Source organism: Girardinichthys multiradiatus, chromosome 1, assembly GCF_021462225.1.
Source record: "Girardinichthys multiradiatus isolate DD_20200921_A chromosome 1, DD_fGirMul_XY1, whole genome shotgun sequence".
Lineage (NCBI taxonomy): Eukaryota > Metazoa > Chordata > Actinopteri > Cyprinodontiformes > Goodeidae > Girardinichthys > Girardinichthys multiradiatus.
The window spans coordinates 32,714,273-32,734,117 of record NC_061794.1 but is presented as its reverse complement, the minus strand read 5'-3'; the positions used below and the strand labels follow the sequence as shown (position 1 = coordinate 32,734,117).

The following is a 19,845-nucleotide window of genomic DNA, read 5'->3' as shown; positions in this document are numbered from 1 at the left end:
CTCCAAAACATTAAGATTAATTCCAGTTTGAAGAAACCTGTTGGTAAAATTTTAAGATTACTTTAGATGTAAATCTTCCAAGGATATTATTTTGAGTTTTACTTCTCTATAAAACCTTTCCTGTTTTAGGCCAGTTGGGAGATATTTCTGATTGCTAAATGATTAAGAAATGTTTTTTTTATATTTCTTCAAATGAATGTACACTGAGCTTAACATGCTGTTACATATAGCTTTTTAATCCTCGTGTAGGTTATCCCACAACGTTTGAGATAATTGGAGGAACATCTGTGGATGTATTTTAAGGCAACCCTTCAAAACATTACTTTTGGTGACGTGGAAAAAATCCTACAGGAAAGGTGATTTGTGGACCTTAAGTCTCCCATACTTGGGTACAGTTTCTATATGCCTGAGTCATGTCAATCTGTTTAAATACAATTATATGAAAGTAGAAACAAATTGGGAATTCCCGGCCATCTTCCTTTTACAGTAAGAGGCAGGTTCTGGGTCCCAGACATGAATGTGTCTTGGAGTCTTTCCGGGTACTCCTGCTTCGTCTCAGTCCAAAAACATGACTATCAGGTTACTTGACCTCTCTAAATAAACCTTGCTAACAGCAGAAAGTGTGAGTGCATGGTTGTTAGGTACCAGCTCCCCGTGACCATTTGAAGAAAAGCGGATATATGAAATGGTTGGATAGATTACATATAAATTAGTTATAAAGCAGCTGTAGGACAACAGAGTTAATTTTTTGGAGCGGCCATCACAGGCCCTGATTTATGTCCCATATAAACTTAGTGGACAGAGCTGAAAATCTGACTCAATTACAAAAGTTCTGTCAGGAAGAATGGACAAATAATTATTGAGAGAAGTAAAACAGATAAAATACATAACATTACATAAAACATTGACGGTCAGTTTGCTTTAACGTTGAACAGAGAAAATAATGTGTCTTTACTTCAGCAAATATCTGGTTTCAACGGTAGAATCTTTAAGCAGCAAAGCTGGAAAGTAGCTCTTCTTGTTTTCTGCGCCAACCTCTTCTGATTCTATCAACCAATCACCAAACGCGTTTTAACCCCAACGACCAATAACAGAAGAAAGCCCCGCCCATTGCGTCCCTATGGCTCGTCCAATGTAAAAGCGCTCTGGTTTGCGTAGTGAATAATATGTCAACCAGCGTTACAGCTATAGTTGTCTCCCCCTTTTGTTCATCCGAGTTCCTCCATTATTGCACAAATAATGAAACTATCTGGATGTTATAATGTTTCATGAAACATTTCCATGCATTCACGCCTTCTGCGCTGTCATCTGGGATTAATCTAATGAATTAAAATCGACCTGCAACCCTCCTGAGCTGCTGCGAGGTGTCCGAAGCACGCAGTATTTCCTGAAGAACGTGGAGTAGTAAGTGTTTAAAATAAAGCATTAGTCTGGATGTGTTGTGTTAACGTTAAATGGTTACTTTCGGTCATATTTTCATGGTCAGGAACTTACTGAAGTTGTGATCCCGGGCTAATTATTATAATCCATCATAACCCACTGTGTCCTGAAAACACAGGGACGCGGGTATGTCCCTTATTATGCAAAACAAGCACGCCAACCTTTTTCCACACCACAATACCAAGGCATATCAAGGCAGAAATACAATATGCACATGAATGTAGTGGTGATCGTCGGTTAGATTGATCATTGGACCTAACCACGCTTACTGTTGCAGTTTGCTAACTTCATAAAATCGGACGTTTGGTGTTATGTTGCTAAGTATCTGGATTCCACCGGGCGAGGTCATTATGGAGGGAAACACTGGGTCCAAATGTTTACAATCAGGCTAGTTCAGACGCTGTTCTGGGATTTAATTCTTACTATTTCTTAACGAAACGCCCTGTAACGGCTGTGTAACGGCTACCTTTGTTTAGCTAACGTTTATTTGGCGATCTTTGCTAACGCACGAGCGTTAAACGTAACATAATGGAATAGGAGCAACAATTCAAACGGATTTTTAAGGTTTGGTTCGTTTGTTTCTAACGGCTGTGAGGTATTTGTTGCTCTGTTCATCGAAGAATTGGTAAATGTTGATGTTTGCTAACTGTTGTTAGCAGGTTGGCTAAAGCGCCCTGCTACTGTAGTTCATTGTTGGGAGAGAAGCAACAGCAGAATGCTAATGTTAGCTGAGTTAGCATGCGTTGAGGTGGTTGTGTAGACAAGTTAATGTATTTTTCACTGAATACCGTTTGAAGTTGACTTTTATAAAGTTTTTCCTAGCCACAACGTTAACCAATGTCCTAATTTAAAATCGAATGTGTCCCTGTTTGTTTTTATTGCTTGAAAGTGTTATTTGTTGACCTGCATGGCACCTGTCACTGGGTAACTGAACATAACAGTTTGTTATGTGGGAGGGTTTTTTAGAGAGGGCATCTCATACTGATGTGGCAGTAGTACAGTTTGGTGTTCAGATATTTTATATATAGTACGCTAAAAATAACAGAGTAACAAACTAGGAAAGCCACTCTTTCTACCATTACTATAAATCGTATATGTTTCCATGCTGACAGCAGCCTATTCTAACTGTCAGTGGGTCATGGATCAGATCATCTTTGCATCACAGGCCGTTAATTCTGACAATCCGTTTTAATTTTGTTTCGGTCATAGTCTTTTGACTGAAATGTGATTTGAGAGAAGACTCAGTGCAGTCATTTGTAGTGGTTTCGGTTTGAGTCAACTAAATTTTACTAAACCTTAATTGACAAAGTTTACTGTAAATGTAGTTGACTAAATGTGTAGTCATAGAGGAATGCAGTTTTTAGGGCCTCTTACATCTTTAAAGAAAAATAATTTATTTACACCTATTCATCCCAGGATGCAACTGAATTAATTTATATTTTTCCAAAACACAAACACAGGCATTCGAATATTAAGTCTTTTAAAGCTACTTTTGCATCTTGTCCCGCCTCTCTACCTGACTGAAATTAGATCTGATTGGAATTGCACCTCCCTGCTATATTTTCATTATATTACTAATAGTTGATTAGAAGGTTAGTTGTTTTTGTCATGTAAAAATATATATTTTTGTTTGGTTAGGGAAAATTACATCGTTTTTGTCAACAGAATTTACACTGAGACGCAATGATTCACGCACAACAAAGATCATTTTAACATCCTTATTTAAACATACTAAATAGTCATCATATACCACGATAATGGAAAAGATGGAGGAGAGTAAGGAACACATTGTGTTGGTCAGTTGCAATTAATATAACCATGACAGTATTCATTATATTATAACAGCATAATTTCCGTTTGTGCTTTATTTCTGCAGATGTAAAGCTGAACTCCGTTTGTCCCTGAAGCGGTTGTTGATGCCATGGGGCTAGATTTTGATGTGAAGACATACTGTCACAATCTTCGGGCCACAAAGCCGCCGTATGAGTGTCCTGTGGAGACTTGTCGTAAGGTCTACAAGAGTTACAGCGGCATAGAGTATCACCTCTACCACTATGACCATGACAACCCGACTCCTGCTCCAGCTGTGCCCCAGAAAAAGAGGAAGGGCCGCCCTCCTCGTGCCTCGCTGACTGCCTCGGGGGACACGGACGACGGCGGAGGCAACGGAGGTGGGGGACCAGGTTCTGAAGCAATCCCACCTGGGAGCCCCAACCAGTCGGAGCATTCTCACTCTCCAGGGAGGGAGACCATGACCTATGCCCAGGCACAGCGCATGGTGGAGCTTGAGATTCAGGGACGCATTCACCGCATCAGTATCTTTGAGAACATTGATGTGGTGTCAGAGGAAGACAGCGACGCCGAGGACGCACCGCCATCTGGAACAGGCAGTTTTGGGGGAGGAGTTTGTAATGGTAGTGACAGTGGAGCCGGAGGCAGCGAAGTTGGAGGAGGCGGTAAGGACCGCTCTGATATCCCATCCTCTAACGGCGGTAAAGCCACGCCAAAGACTGGGAAGCACAAAAGTAAAGATAAGAAGAAAGATGGTTTATCTCATCATCAGAACCCGCAGTCTGGTCTTGCTGTCAAGCTTCCAGAAGCAGTGTTTAGAGAACTGGAACAAGAGAGGCCCGATGCCCCTCCTCGGACTTTATCCTACTACAGGTTTGCAACTAGGATTTAATTTGATTCATTAATATTTAGATAGCTCCATGAATCTGGAGTGGGCACAATTATTTGATTCAATCACCAACTTTTGGACTTAATGTTTTTTATTCTGTATTAAATTAAATTAAACTGAAGACTTTACATCTTTCATCAAATTCAGATGTTTACATACATTTCTTTAGTATTTGGTAGAATTAGTTATTGGATAATTAGAGTTAATGGTTTTTTTGGGAGGCTCATTTGTGCCCAAGTGGATATCTTGAGGTGCGGCTTCAATTTTTCTACAATATGCTTTTCCCTCAATGGCGGCATCTATTTTATGAAGTACAGTAGTCCCGACTGCTGCAAAACACCCCCCAACATGATGCTGCCACCACCACCCTTTACATTTGGGATGCTGTGGGCTTGCAAGCATCGTTCTTATTTTTTTTTCCCAAATGTAATCATGTCATTTAGATGCTTTAAACTTTTCAGTGATTAATTTTTATGTATGCCCACATTTTCTCCTAATTATGGGGTTCAGGTACATTGAGAAGTCTGTGGAAGAGTTGGATGAAGAGGTGGAGTATGACATGGACGAGGAAGACTACATCTGGCTCGGCATCATGAACGACAAACGGCGGCGTGACGGTGTGACACCAATCCCTCAGGAGGTCTTTGAATACCTCATGGACCGCTTAGAAAAGGAGTCATACTTTGAGAGCCACAACAAGGTACCTGAACACATATTATGAAAATAAACCAAACATCCAACTGGAAGATGCTAACTTTGTCTCATTCTGTTGCTCGTGTCTCAGGCAGACCCCAGCACGTTGATCGATGAGGATGCTGTCTGCTGCATCTGTAATGACGGCGAGTGTCAGAATAGCAACGTAATCCTTTTTTGTGATATGTGCAACCTGGCAGTACACCAAGAGTGCTACGGTGTTCCCTACATCCCAGAGGGTCAGTGGTTGTGTCGGCGCTGCCTGCAGTCGCCAAGTAGAGCTGTGGACTGTGCTCTGTGTCCTAACAAGGGAGGTGCTTTCAAACAGACGGATGATGGACGCTGGGCTCATGTAGTCTGCGCCCTTTGGATCCCAGAGGTAAAGCGATTTTTGCATGTCAAGTGCAAAGGATTTGATTGACCGTTTTCTCATGTTATCCCAAATAAGGACATATTTGCTCCAATTTTCCAGGTCTGCTTTGCAAACACAGTCTTCCTGGAGCCGATTGATAGTATTGAGCACATCCCTCCTGCACGCTGGAAGCTCACCTGCTACATCTGCAAACAGCGTGGCTCGGGCGCCTGCATTCAGTGTCACAAAGCCAACTGTTACACGGCCTTCCACGTCACCTGTGCCCAGCAAGCGGGCCTTTACATGAAGATGGAGCCGGTCAGAGAAACGGGGGCTAATGGCACCTCGTTCAGCGTCCGTAAGACCGCGTACTGCGACATCCACACCCCGCCGGGGTCGGCCAGACCTCTCGCTGGAGTGGGTGGGGCCAGCATGGGGTCGTCTAACAGCGAAGGAGAGCTGGAGGAAGACGATGAGCCCATTCTCGGCCAGGACGAGGACTCGAAGGGCTGGAGCTCCGAGCGAGCCAAGAGGGCAAAGGCCAAATCCAGGCTGAAGATGAAAAGAGCGAGGAAGATCTTGGCAGAGAGAAGAGCTGCCGCACCCGTGGTGTCCGTGCCCTGCATACCTCCCCACAGGTAGGCATGCAGTACTCCAGTACAGTTGTAAAAGATGTGATTGATTCCCTGCCCAGACAAAAATGTATGCCACTGTACAAAGTGTCTTCCAAAAGCATTTTGTACATTTTGTCACATTACAACCACAAATTCTGACTTATTTTATTGGGATTTCATGAGCTCAACACAAAGTAGTGCATAATTGTGAAGTGGATGTAAAACAATACATGGTTTTTAACACTCTTACAACCAAAGCCTGAGAAGTGTAGCACGCATTTGTATTCAGCCCCATTTACTCTGATGGCCCTACAAAAACACCCAGTACAAACAACTGCTTTCAGAAGTCATGCTATGAGCCTGTAGAGTCTACCTGCAAATGTCATTTAATCTCAATATAAGAGCTGCTGTTCTGTGAAGGCCTCAGCGGGTTGTTGCAGAATATTTGTGGGTAAACAGCATCATGTGGATCAAAGAACAAAAGAGACAAGTCAGAGGTAACGATGGAAGGAATTTTAGAGTAGATTTAGGGTATAAAAGATAATTCAACCTTTAAACAGGACCACTGACAAGCTGGGCAGGAAGAGGAGCCAAGAGACCCACCATAACTCTGGAGGAGCTTCAGAGATCCACACCTGATGTGTGAGAATCTGTCAACTGTTAGTTCCTCGCTACACCGATCTGGCCTTTATGATAGCATGGCAAGAAAAGAGACACCGTTATAAGAAAGACAAGGAACCTAAACATACAGACTGAGTTGGAAAGGATTGGTTTAGATCAAAGCATATTCATGGGTTAGTCAAAGCCCAGACCAACATCCAACAGAGAATGTTTGGCAAGACTTTATTAATGTTCACAGACACTGATCGAATTGAGTTTAAGCTATTTTGCATGGTAAATGGTTAATAGCCTGCACTTGTACAGCGCTTTATCTAGTCCCCAGAGACCCCAAAGCGCTTGACACTACAATCAGCCATCCACCCATTCACACACTGACAGTGGTAAGCTACAATGTAGTCACAGCTGCCCTGGGGTACACTGACAGAAGCAAGGCTGCCATACATTGAGGCACCAGGCGCTTTGACCACCATCAGCAGGCAAGGAGGGTGAAGTGTCTTGCCCAAGTACAGAACGCCTGAGATGGACAGAGCAGGGGTTCAAACTGTCACAGTCGCCCCTGCATAGAAGAATGGGCAGAAAATCAGCTGGTAGACATTCCCCAGAAAAGCAGCATCTGCAATACCAGGCAGTTCTACAAACCATTAACTCAGGGGGCAGAGTGCAAATGCTGAACGTTTTTATTTTTATATAAAAATAAAAATCATCTATCCTTTTCCTTCCACCTTGCAACCAAGCACTGCTCTGTATTGGTTTAGAACATAAAATCCCAGTAAAAGGCATTCATTCTTGTGGCGATAAGTTCCTCTACATGACCCTGTATATCTCCAGGGATTACAAAACTTTAAATTAGGGTTTGCTTCTCTCCAGACTCAGCAAAATCACAAGTAACCTGACGGTACCCAGGAAAAGCCAGTTCATGCAACGACTCCACAGCTACTGGACACTGAAGAGGCAAAGCCGCAACGGTGTTCCTCTTCTGCGACGGCTTCAGACCCACCTGCCATCTCAGCGCCATGTTGAGCCGCTTCCACCTCAGCCCTCAACACAGCTTCCTCCTGTAAACCTTCCCCCTTGTTGCCGTCTGTTTTGCCACTTGGCAAAATGTGCAGCAGATTTTTTTTGTTTTTTTTCCATGTTAAAGATTTTCTTTCACATTTGTGTTTCAGAGGGACAGCGAGGAGAAACACACTGCCCTAAAGGAGCAGCTAAAGGCATGGCAGAGACTGAGACACGACCTGGAGAGAGCCAGGCTGCTGGTGGAGCTCATCCGCAAGAGGGAGAAACTCAAGAGGGAGACGGTGAGACACAGAACGGATATTTGTACATTGTTATGATAACAAAACAGTGTAAGCACAAATGTCCGTTGATTTGTGCAGCTGACAGGTGTGCAAATGTGTGTGTTTAGATTAAAGTGCAGCAGAGGGTGCTGGAGATGCAGCTGACTCCCTTCCTGGTGCTTCTCAGGAGTACATTGGAGCAGTTACAGGAAAGAGACACAAACAACTTTTTCACTGAGCCTGTTCCTCTTGAAGAGGTAAATGGGCTGATATAAAAGCTCACGTGAAATGTTTCCCCTTTTTATTTTTCAGAGTAACAGTTTTGCACATATAAAGTTAGATTTGGTGCTTCATCGATTTTGGGTTAATGTTGCGAGCTCAGAAGTTAGAACTGTATACCTAAATGCTGTTGAAGGAGATTTAAAAAAAAATCAGTTGCAGAACATTTTCATCCGAATGTTTCTGATGAGGCCTCAGGCTGAGCATTCCCCTCTGTCCCACAGGTGCCAGACTATCTGGAGCACATTGACACTCCTATGGACTTCCAGACAATGTGGAACCTGCTGGAATCCCATCGCTACCTCACTTTCGAGGCCTTCGAGGCTGACTTTGGCCTCATTGTCAACAACTGCCTCAAGTACAACGCCAAGGACACTGTGTTCTACCGCGCCGCCCTGCGGCTCAGGGAGATGGGCGCTGTCGTCCTCAGAGCGGCCAGGCGCCAGGCTGAACGGATCGGCTTTGATTATGAGACAGGCATGCATCTTCATCGTGAATCGAGCCCAGACAGCCAACATGAGCCTGAGAGAGAAAGAGAGCGGGAAAGGGATCAGGACAGGGACAGGGAGAGGCCTTTGTCCTCTAATGAAGATGGTAGGTGCTCCTCTTTGGTTGGCTTATTGGTTTCGAAGAAGAGGCTAAACGCTAAATATTTAAAAAAGATGTGCCTTCTTATAGATCTTTTATTGTCACTTAAACATTCTCGCCCTCGTTAAAATATTACCAAGTGGTCATTTTATTTGTTAAATTTGGGTAATGTAGTGAGACAGTTTCATTCAGTACGTTTTTGCTTGTCATGAAATTGCAGAGTATCAGGCCAAAGAGTTACAGTTCATATGAAAATATTGTTCTGATCGCATAGAAAAATGACCAGCAGATGGCGCCTGATTCGTTGCTATGAAACGTTTTACTGGTTCAAAAACCTTTTGAATGAGACTTGACTGTCACTGTTTAAAGGGTTACAGACATTGCTCATGTTCTCCGGATAAATACCCTCAATAAAACTTTATTGTTTAAATCTCTGTTAATAAGATTATAAGTTTTTACAACTAAAATTGGCTCCCAGACCCAATCAAACTTCGGTGGGTTTTTTGGAGGACATTGTGTGACAGACAGACACAAACACAAAGTCGTCAAGTGGAAGTAGAAGGATTTTTTACATTTCTTTTTGTAAACTACCTCAACTTCTGTCAGATTGCGAGCATCTGATGAGCAGTTTTCATCTCTTGCTACAGATTCTCTTCTGGATTTAGTTCTAGACTTTGACTAGGCCATTTTAACACATATGCTTTGACCTAAACTGTTCCATTGTATCTCTGTATATCTATGTGGCCGTCCTGCTGAAAGGGAATCTCCACCTTAGTCTCAAGTCTTTTGCAGCCTCAGGTGTGAATTTCTGCAGCTCCCCCAGAGATACCAAAGGCCTCTTGCCTGTTTCTCTGATAAATGTACTTCTTGCCTGGCCTGCCAGTTTATGTGGACAACCATGTCTTGATATGTTTGCTGTTGTTCCATACTCTTTCCATTTTCATATGATTGATCAGTGCTCTCAGAGACCTTCACAGAGCAGCTGTATTTATACTGAGAATAAATTGCATTCAAATGGACTGTATTAATAAAATAGGCGACTTCTGAGGGCACTTGGTTGCACTGGATTTTATTTAGGTATCAGAGGAAAAGGGTCTTGGTATAAATATGCATTTTTTCTATTTTAATTTGCAAAATAGGATCTTGAAATGTCCTTCACAATAATGCAGTACTTTGTGTGGGTCTATCACATAAAATACCCATAATATACATTGAAGTTTGTGGGCTTAAGGTAAAAAAATGGATGAGGTAGGGATACCTTTATAAAGGCACTGCACGTAGACCATTGGTTGCCTTCCTATTATAAAATTAATACCTGTTTAGTAAACAACCAAAGACACTGCAAACTTAGAAACAATTTCCGTGACACCTCTATTTATTTGCTGCTAAATCTGAGAGTTTTCATCTTCACTGGATGAGTGAACTTTTAAGTGTTGCTCTTCCTGCCTCTCACAGACCTGTTCCTGCCAGAAAACAGGCGACGGCTGCCGCTGGACGAGCAGCTGCATTACCTGCAGGCGCGCCTTGATGAGGTCAGCTCAGGCAAGCACAGCATTGGCCAGTCTCGCAGGGCCAAAGCCCTGAAAAAGGAGATCAGTGTGATCAGGAGGAAGCTGGCACACCAGCGGGAGGTAGGCTCCATCATGGGAGGTCGCGAGTCAGTGGGAGATCGGAGTTCTTCTCTCCCGCATCACTCCTCATCTGCGGGTCACCATGATGAGGGGGGAGAGAGCAGTAGCCAGGAGATAGGAGGAAAGGGTGGGTCTAGAAGAATTTCTTGATATTAATAATGTCTAATATGATTCCAGTGACAAAATGTTTATTTTAATCTCATTAAGATTTGAGTGTGTTCTTATGTTTTCCAGCTCCTGAGGTTGGCCGGCGGACATCTGTGCTTTTCTCCAAGAAGAATCCGAAAATGGCTGGACCGCCCAAAAGGCCAGGACGCCCGCCGAAGAACCGAGACGTGGGCTACAGTGGGGCAGGGGTGAGCCAAAGCCCCATCGGCCCCCCACAGCTCCCCCCGCTGTCAACAGGCAGGCAGAGGAAGAGGCCCCGCAGCCCCCGCAGCACCTCCAGCTCTGACAGCGACAGTGAAAATGACGACCTGCTTCCAGGTGCAGCAAACAGTGGTTATTACTGGACCTTTAATAATGTGGTAATTCCCCTATCACACAGTGATTCACCTCTTCCGTCGGTTACTCTCAGGTTTACCGAGCAATGGGTTTAATACAGGAAACCAACCTGTAACGGAAAGCTTCCGTGTGTACAGAAATGAGCCTCGTCTGCCTCGCTCCAGCTCAGACTCCGAGTCCACAACCAGCAGCAGCAGCAGTGCAGCTTCTGACAGGACCAGGTGATTGATGCATGCGTGCCTCTGATCTGAAATACCTGTGATCCCATATGTTGCTGTTAGATGGTTCATCTAACAGCAACATGGAAGGTGAAAGTTCTTGCCTACAGAAAGAAAACCGCAGAATATACAGCTTTCTCTGCTGAGGTCTCTGTTTTAGTTTCACTGAAGAACGGCTCTGTGAGGTTTAGTTTCAAGTTTTGATGAGCATGCTTTTTATTTCCTCCCCCAGCACAACGCCCTCTAAACAGGGCAGAGGAAAAGCGTCATTCTCTCGTTCCACCTTCCACGAGGACAGCAGCGAGGAAACCTCGGGCACAGAAAATGATTCCTACTCAGTTGGAGGATCACGGGGTGTTTCGCACTGTAAGCACATTCTCACACACTGTGAAACCCTGCAAAACACACATGGAAATGCTAAACCCTAATACCCTCAATACTCTTATATTTTCAAGCGTCAAATTATTGTAAGACTTGATAGAGACATTTATCTTGAGTCTAGATCAAACTTCCATTTTAATCTTCCTGAACCCAAACTAGTATTTTGCTCAGAGTTTACCTCTTCACCACCACCAGAGTACTTTCACACAACTGCAAAGAAAACAATTCAAACCATATACAGGTTTGTTAGAAAACATTAGAGAACAAACAGCATCATAGAGACCAAGGAACACATCAGACAGGTCAGGTACAAAGTTATCCAGAAACTTAAAGCAGTGTTGCTTTATAAAAATAATGTCCCACGCTTTGAATGTCCCACAGCACTGTTCTAACCATCATCTGCACATTGAAAGAGTATGATAGAATTGCAGCCGTACCAAGAGGTGGCTGTCCACCTAAACTGGTACTTCAGGTGGGGAGAGCGTTATTCAGACAAGCTTCCAGAATGTCCATTGTAACTCTGGAGGAGAACTCCACAAATCTGGCTTTTATGGTAGTGGCAATAATAAAGCCATTGCTGAAGACAGCCATAAGAATTCAGACTGCCACAAGTGGTGTAGGCGCAAATCCAGTAAGGTGCCAGTTTCACCCCGAAGACACAATTGCCGCTATGAAACATAGTGGTGCCAGCATCATGCTGTGGGGATGCTTTTCTATAAAAGGGACTTTAAAGCTGATCAGAGTTGACCGGAGGAAGGCTGGAGCTGAATGAAGGACAGTCCTGGAAGAAAACCTGTTGTAGATTGCAAATGATTTGAGACTAGGGCAGAGGTTCATCTTCCAGCAGGTCAATGATCTTTATCATTCAGCCAGACACAGTGGAATGGTTTAGATCTAAGCCTGTTCATGGGTCAGAATGGCCCAGTCAAAGTCCAAGTCAAATCAAATTTTGGATGTGTGGCAAGACTGTTCACGGATGGCCTCTGTTCAGTCTGACTGAGACTGAGCTATTTTGCAAAGAATGAGTAAAACTGTAATTATATAGATGGTAGAGATGAACCCCAAAAGCATTTGCAACTCAGCAAAAGGTGAGACAGAATCAGGATTTTTGAACACAAATGCATGCCACACTTTTCAGATAGTCATTTGTGAAGAAGATGTTAAAAACCACGTATCATTTTCCTACTGCTATCAAATGAGATTCATAGTTCAAGGGGTATAAAGACTTTTAACAGGCAAATGACCACATTAACATCATTGTTTTTTGTCATCTCATCAAACAACTTCTTAATCCTCGTAGCTGCTGCTCCTTTCATAAGAGGCTTATTATAGCCAGAAGGTGACTCACTACTTTCAAGCAAGAGACCTGTGTTGTAATAAACCTTTAAGGCAATAACATATGTGCTCATTGTGTAGACAAAAAAGAAAGATAGCATAACACCGGCTCTTGTTGCTGCTGTCAGTGGTGCGTAGCCGGGACCGGTCAGGATGCTGGATGACGTCTGATGACTACTCCTCTCTGGAAGCTCTGGATCTGGTCTGGGCTAAGTGCAGAGGTTATCCATCATATCCTGCACTGGTGAGATAGAAAAGATGTCTTAACTCTGAGGACTGCATTAAAACAACATGATTTACCCCGTCTATACTGAATGCATGTCTAATTGCCTTCACACCACTGTTTGCCTGCAGATCATTGACCCAAAGATGCCCAGGGAAGGGGTGTTCCACCGGGGAGTCCCAATCCCTGTACCTCCTTTAGACGTGCTGAAACTTGGGGAGCAAATGACCCAAGAAGCCAGAGAGCACCTGTTCCTCGTCCTCTTCTTTGACAACAAAAGAACTTGGTCAGTGCTCTGAATCTTTTTTTGCTAAACATTTTTCAGAGTAATCTCTCTCAACCGATTAAAACCTAATGCACGACCGTTGTGTTCAAATAATGGCAGTGTGTTTAAAAACATCAGTAAAGCTCAAAATCCTTAGAAAAGTTACTTCCGTGCTTTGGGAGCACTGCACATTATATTCTAAATCAAACCATGAAGGAAACTATTAATCTTTTAATTGCTTCACAGAAAATAATGAAAAATGAACATTAGATGTTCAATAAAAAGTGTCTGCATTGTTCTATACAAACTCGAAATGTACTGTATAAACTGAAATATCTTTAGGATTTATCATTCCTGTAAATCCTTAACCAATATTTAGTTGTATTACCAGTGTTTCTGAGCACATCTGTGTTGCATGGAGTTGACCATCTTCTGGCACCTGTGAGCAGGTATTCCAGCCCCGGATGATGTGACAACGTTCTACACTTCATGTGCATTTCTTCATTCTGAATCAGGAAACAACATTCCTGATGTCACCCCACAAGTTTTCAATCAGATTAGGGTCCGGGGATCTGACTGGACACTCCCTTTCTTTGATTTTGTAGGTCTGGAACCAAGATGCTGCTCTCTTACTGATGTGTTTGGGGTCGTTGTCTTGTTGAAACACCCATTTCAAGGGCATTTCCTCTTCAGCATGAAGCAACATGACCTGTTCATGTATTTTGATAAATGCTACCCAATCCATGCACCACTGTATGTGATAAATAGGCCTGACACCATAGTAAGAGAAACCTCCCTATCATGATTGTTCTTTTTTTTTTTTTTTTATGTGTCCTGTCGTGGCTGTTCAGGCATAACATATGGAGCAGATGGTTGCCTACATGTGCCACTGCGATTTTACTCTACGAAAAGGATATATCACGACACAATCCTAATTGCGTGATTAACTTTATTAATTTTGGATTCAATCCAGCATCAGAGTAGGCAGGCCACATTGATGTTAAAGCAATGTGTTTGGATGACTTCTTCTACTATTTGAGAAATTGTGTATTAGTGTGTGGGTGTGGTTCAAGCATCATTTCATGAGGCTTGAACCACCATGCTTCACTGTCTTCATAGTGGACTACAATTTCTAATTCGTGTTCGGGGCTCGTCTGACATACTGTTTGTGGCCCTTGACCCCAAAGGGACAATTTTACTTTCATCAGTCCACAAAATGTTTCTCCATTTCTCTTTAGGCCAGTTGATGTGTTCTTTGACAGACCGTATCCTCTTCAGCACGTCTTTTTTTAATAGTGGGACTTTTCAGGAGCTTTTCGGTGATGGATTAGCTTCACACAGAGATCTTCTAATTGTCACAGTTAACTTCAAACCTTCTTTGATCACCCTGTAGCTGCTCATTGGCTGAGGCTTTGCCATTCTGGCTATTCTTCTATCCATTCAAATTGCAGTCTTTGGTTTCCTTCAACATCTCATAATTTTAGCTTAGCAGCCTATCATTTTCTGCACTTCGCTATGTTTCCCCCTCTCCAGTTAACATCTTAATCAAATTACGCTGTTCTTCTGAACCATTTGACACCTGTTTCTTCACAGAATGAATGGCCTCACTGATTGAACTCCACAGTGCTTTTTTTTTAAACATGCCTCTATTATAATATAATATAATATAATATAATGAATGTTGGTTCTGTTGGTTTTCTATGACTAATACTCCTACTAGTAAATGATTCGCCATATGGTAACATGATTTCTACAAAGAACATTGATTGATCTGGTTAAGCTAGTTAGACAGATGTACTTTGGATCTAGCAGTTTGAAAACGTTAATATTTGATGACATTTATCATCTCATCTGTAATGATCAAAATTTGTTTTGCAAGCAAAAGAGGCTTTGATGTTACTGGAGGCAGACACGTGCATAACTGTTGCAAAAACTTCAATGCAGAGCTACAGCACTTGCGCTGTGAAGCGCGAGGCTACCGACCGCTCAGCAGAAATAGGCCAAACGTGGTTTTGAGAATAGAATAGAAGGGAAAGAACACATAGACTTTTAGGTCATTGTGTGCACTGCTTTTTGAAGGAAAAAGCATAATTGTGAGAAACATGATAGCTGCATGTGCTGAAGTCCTTCCTTGTTCTCATCTTAGAGGGTTAGCTTAAGTTCACTTGCCCTCAGGTCACTGTAAAGAATCAGGAAGCCAGCCCACTGGGGGGAAAAAAATAACTTTTTGTTTGCAAAGGAATTTTAATCACACTAATATTAATTTTGGCACAACAGTGCATCCATCCATCCGTCCGTACATCCATGTGTTCATCCATCCATCCATCCATCTGTTCATTCATCCATCCATCCATCTGTTCATCCATCCATCCATCCATCTGTTCATTCATCCATCCATCCATCTGTTCATCCATCCATCCATCCATCTGTTCATCCATCTGTGCATCCATCCATCCATTCATGCATCCATCCATCCATCTGTTCATCCATCCATCCGTGCATCCATCCATCCATCCGTGCATCCATCCATCCATGCATCCATCCATCCATCCGTGCATCCATCCATCCGTGCATCCATCCATCCATCCGTGCATCCATCCATCCATCCGTCCATCCATCCGTGCATCCCTCCATCCATCCGTCCATTCATCCATCCATCTGTGCATCCATGTGTTCATCCATCCATCCATCCATCTGTTCATCCATCCATCCATCCATCTGTTCATCCATCCATCCATCCATCTGTTCATCCATCCGTGCATCCATCCATCCTTGCATCTATCCATCCATCCGTGCATCCATCCATCCATCCGTGCATCCATCCATCCATCTGTTCATCCATCCATCCATCCATCCGTGCATCCATCCATCCATCCGTGCATCCATCCATCCATCCGTTCATCCATCCATCCATCTGTTCATCCATCCGTGCATCCATCCATCCTTGCATCTATCCATCCATCCATCCATCCGTGCATCCTTCCATCCATCCGTGCATCCCTCCATCCATCCGTGCATCCATCCGTGCATCCCTCCATCCATCCATCCCTTCTAAAAATCACTCCTTCAGTCCTTTTAATTTTTTCACCCATTCTCTTCCTTACAGTTTGTGATTTTTGCAAGTTCCATATTCAAATATTTACTCTACACTTAGAAATTTTTGTCATAAATTCACAGGGAAGTGTTTTGTATGTTTCTTACACACTAGACATTTGTAGGGAAAATGAACTTACTGAAATAAATGAATATTGTTAATGATTTTCGATTTGACTGAGTTGCACCTGTTTGTGTTTGTGCAGGCAGTGGCTGCCACGGTCCAAACTGGTGCCGCTTGGAGTGGACCAGGAACTAGACAAGGAGAAAATGCTTGAGGGCAGGAAATCCAACATTCGTAAATCGGTGTCAGTGGCCTACAGTCGTGCCATGCAACACCGCAGCAAAGTCCAGGGGGACCCCAGCAGCGAAACCAGCGACAGTGACTGAATGCCGATGGACATGCAGTCTAACTCTGCAAAAGTTGGGAATTTCAGGCACCTATCAGGGGAGCACAGCCCTATGTCATAGATTACAAGAAGCAAAGCAAGCAGGAAAATTAGTAGGGAGGAAAACTCTGCTACCTTGGCCACAAACTGTACACCTTCACTCACACTAAGCCATATCTAATCAGGCATGTAAAAAATTAAAAATAATGTATTTAAGAAGATTGAACATAAGGATATTGCTAATGATGAAAAAAAATGTTTTAAATCATGACTTGAAATGTTTAATGTATGTGGTCTGTATATGTTTAAAACAAAACTGATAAGGGTTTACAGACTTAAAAAGTAATCATAGTATCACACTATGGTCCATAAACAAGTCTCCCTCCCCCTTTCTCTTCTTTACATACAGTCACGCAGGTAATCTTACACTCAAACAGGTAAATGCATGTTTTTTGGGTAGATTAAATATACACGCCTCCACCTTCCAGAAGACAAAAAAAAGGAAGAAGCATAAAGAGAGACTTGCACCGTGAATGGAGACAAATCAACGTTACTGTAATTTATTCTGTGGACTTTTTGTTAACCAGGTCTTTTCATTACGGACTACTTTGCATCACTCCAGCTGCACAACATACTGATATTCCTTTTTTTTTTTTACAGTTTTGTAAACAAGTGTTCCATTGATCTGTAGAGTCAGTCAATAATGTGGACTAAACTAAAACACGATCGCCTACCTGTCTGTCTTAGTCTCAGGCCGATGGCTGTAGAACTTTTATATAATACAGATTGCATAAAAAAACAGATTTAATAATAAAAAAAAAATAATAGTGTTTTTTTAATTTGGCTCTTGTGCTGTGTTTAATGTTGCTATCCCCTCAGCTTCTCCTGTGTGTGTGGATTATTTTCTAGCTGCTATTCTGGAGAAAAATACTGGCCCATAACTCAATTCATTGGAAGAATGAGTCATTGCTCGCTTATTACACATTACAGGTTTCAACAGTCAGTTTTTACACAATTTTCAAAAACGTGGTCATTATAACAGATGATATTCATTGCCAACTCTATTTTGGTTTTACTTTTTGTAAAAGGAGTGGCATGAAATCTGATGCCCTGTACTGTACTCAACCCACAGCTCTCTGTTGTATGTAAAAGATCTAATGGCATTTTCACAATGTGACTCAACGTGTTCACCTCTGGGTCTTATCAGGTTGAAAGAGCTATCATTTTTTTTTAACAGAGATGTTGAAAAGTCCTAGCATCCATGACACAGTCTTTACTGTGGTGGAGCGAGTTTGTTTGCTTTACATACAGTTGAAACCAGATTTTTACATGCAGTGCATAGAAAGACACACCCTTTTCTCTGACTCAGACATTCAATCCGACCAAATTTTCCAGTTTTAGGTCAGTTAGGATTATAAAAACTATTTCTGTTTGCTAAATGTCAGAATCAAAGACGAGCTTACATACATTGTGATTATTATACCTTTTGCATTGCTTAACATGCTTCTGGTGGGTTAGTTAACATTTGAGTTAACTGGTGGCACGAAAGGCCACTTAGAGAGGAAGAAGCCATTAGTCCAAAAGGAAAATAAACAAGATTACAGTTTGCAAATGCTCACAGGGACAAAGCCCTTAAATTTTCAAGACATGTCCTGTGGTCTGATGATGGTAAAATTAGAGTGTTTGGCTATAATAACCTTCGTTACATTTGAAGGGAAAAGGGGGTAGCTGGCATGCCTGAGAACATCATCCCAACTGTGAAGTAAGGAGGTGAGAGCATTATGTTGTGGGGGTGTTTTGCTGAAGGATAGACTGGTCCAGTACACAAAATAGTGGTTATTATAAAGAGAAAACGTTACGTGGAAATATAGAAGCAATATCTCAAAAAAGGGTATGGTGTTTCTCCAACAACCACCCCTGGGTGACCCCTGAGCTTAAAACCCATCTGAACCAGAAGAAGAGGGCTTTCAACTCAGGGAACAGAGAGGAGCAGAGGAGAGTTCAGCACGGTCTCCAGTGGAGGATCAGGACGTGTAAGAAGGACTAAGGAAAAAAACTGGAGGAGCGGCTTGTTCAGAACATCGTGGAGAGGATTTGACAACATTTCTGGATTTGGACAGAGTGTCAGAAGGACAGCTGATGGGAGACCACTCCCTCTGCACCCCCTTCCTGCTCCCCCTTCCTCACATGTCTCCAGCCCAACAGACACTCCTCCCTTCCCCCGACTACATTCATTTACAGCCAGGCCTCCACACCCATGCCTCCAGCCCACCCCATAAGGACTGTTTACAGCACCAGCTCCCCTCTGCCCCTTCACCTCCCCCCTCTCCCTCACATCAGACCAGGTAAGGAAAGAGCTGAGCGCTGTGAGAGTTATGTTCTTTGACTTCTCCAGCGTTTTCAACACCATCAGACCGGCGCTGCTGCGGGGGAAGCTGAAGGAAACGGGAGTTAATGGACACCTTGCTGCCTGGACCATTGACTACCTCACTGACCAGCCACAGTAACTGAGGCTGCACAGCTGAGAGTCAGAGGTGGTAGACTGCAGCACTGGGGCCCCACAGGGTACTATCCTGTCACCAATTATTTTCTGTCATCTCCGAGAAGTTCTCTGATGAATCAGCCATTGTGGGCTGTATGTCTGAGGGGAACGAGCTAGAGTACCAGTCGGTCATCATGGATTTTGTGCACTGGTGTGACCTCTGCTTGAACACCAGTAAGACGAAGGAGATGGTGATAGACTTCAGGAGAAGAATACCACCTCACTCACCAGTGAACATCCAGGGGGAGGATGTTGAGACAGCTGACAGTTTTAAGGACCTCAGTGTTCACCTCAACAAAACAATAAACTGGACTGGTCCCATAACACCAACGCCCTGTACAAGAAAGGCCAGAGTTGCTTCCACCTTCTGAGGAGACTGAGGTCCTTCGGAGTATGCAGGCCTTTGCTCAGGACTTTTTATGACTCTTTGGTAGCCTCTGCCATCCTCTACGCTGTCATCTGCAGCACAGAGCGGGACAGGAACAGACTGAACAAGCTGGTTAGGAGGGCCAGCTCTATCCTGGGCTGCCCATGTGATTCTGTGGAGGTGGTGGGTGAGAGGAGGATGTTAGCCAAGCTCACATCCATCATGGACATAACCTCTCATCCACTGCACTGGACTGTAGAGGAGCTGAGCAGCTCCGTCAGTGGCCGACTGAGACACCCTCAGTTCAGGAAGGAACGCTACCACAGGTCCTTCATCCCCACCACTGTCTGACT

General features: G+C 43.2%; 1 protein-coding gene across 1 annotated transcript; it reads left to right on the top strand.

The window, feature by feature from the left end:
* Positions 1-1,229: 1,229 nt before the first annotated feature.
* brpf1 (bromodomain and PHD finger containing, 1) lies at positions 1,230-17,422 on the top strand. The gene is made up of 16 exons (XM_047375160.1): positions 1,230-1,404; positions 3,317-4,104; positions 4,631-4,820; positions 4,905-5,192; positions 5,286-5,803; positions 7,268-7,457; positions 7,567-7,698; positions 7,806-7,934; positions 8,181-8,550; positions 10,000-10,302; positions 10,410-10,661; positions 10,753-10,900; positions 11,130-11,263; positions 12,742-12,857; positions 12,968-13,122; positions 16,401-17,422. Exons 2-16 carry the CDS (start codon positions 3,362-3,364, stop codon positions 16,582-16,584), a joined length of 3,852 nt encoding a protein of 1,283 aa, XP_047231116.1. The 5' UTR covers positions 1,230-1,404; positions 3,317-3,361; the 3' UTR covers positions 16,585-17,422.
* The last annotated feature ends 2,423 nt before the right edge of the window (positions 17,423-19,845 follow it).

What these genes read in the sequence shown, in the direction of transcription:
- brpf1 (XM_047375160.1), top strand. Translation starts at nt 3,362, where the DNA reads ATGGGGCTAGATTTTGATGTGAAGACATACTGTCACAATCTTCGGGCC. An exon ending in CCAGGAGATAGGAGGAAAGG is followed by an intron (nt 10,303 to 10,409) that starts GTGGGTCTAGAA and finishes TATGTTTTCCAG; the next exon opens with CTCCTGAGGTTGGCCGGCGG. An exon ending in AAATGACGACCTGCTTCCAG is followed by an intron (nt 10,662 to 10,752) that starts GTGCAGCAAACA and finishes GGTTACTCTCAG; the next exon opens with GTTTACCGAGCAATGGGTTT.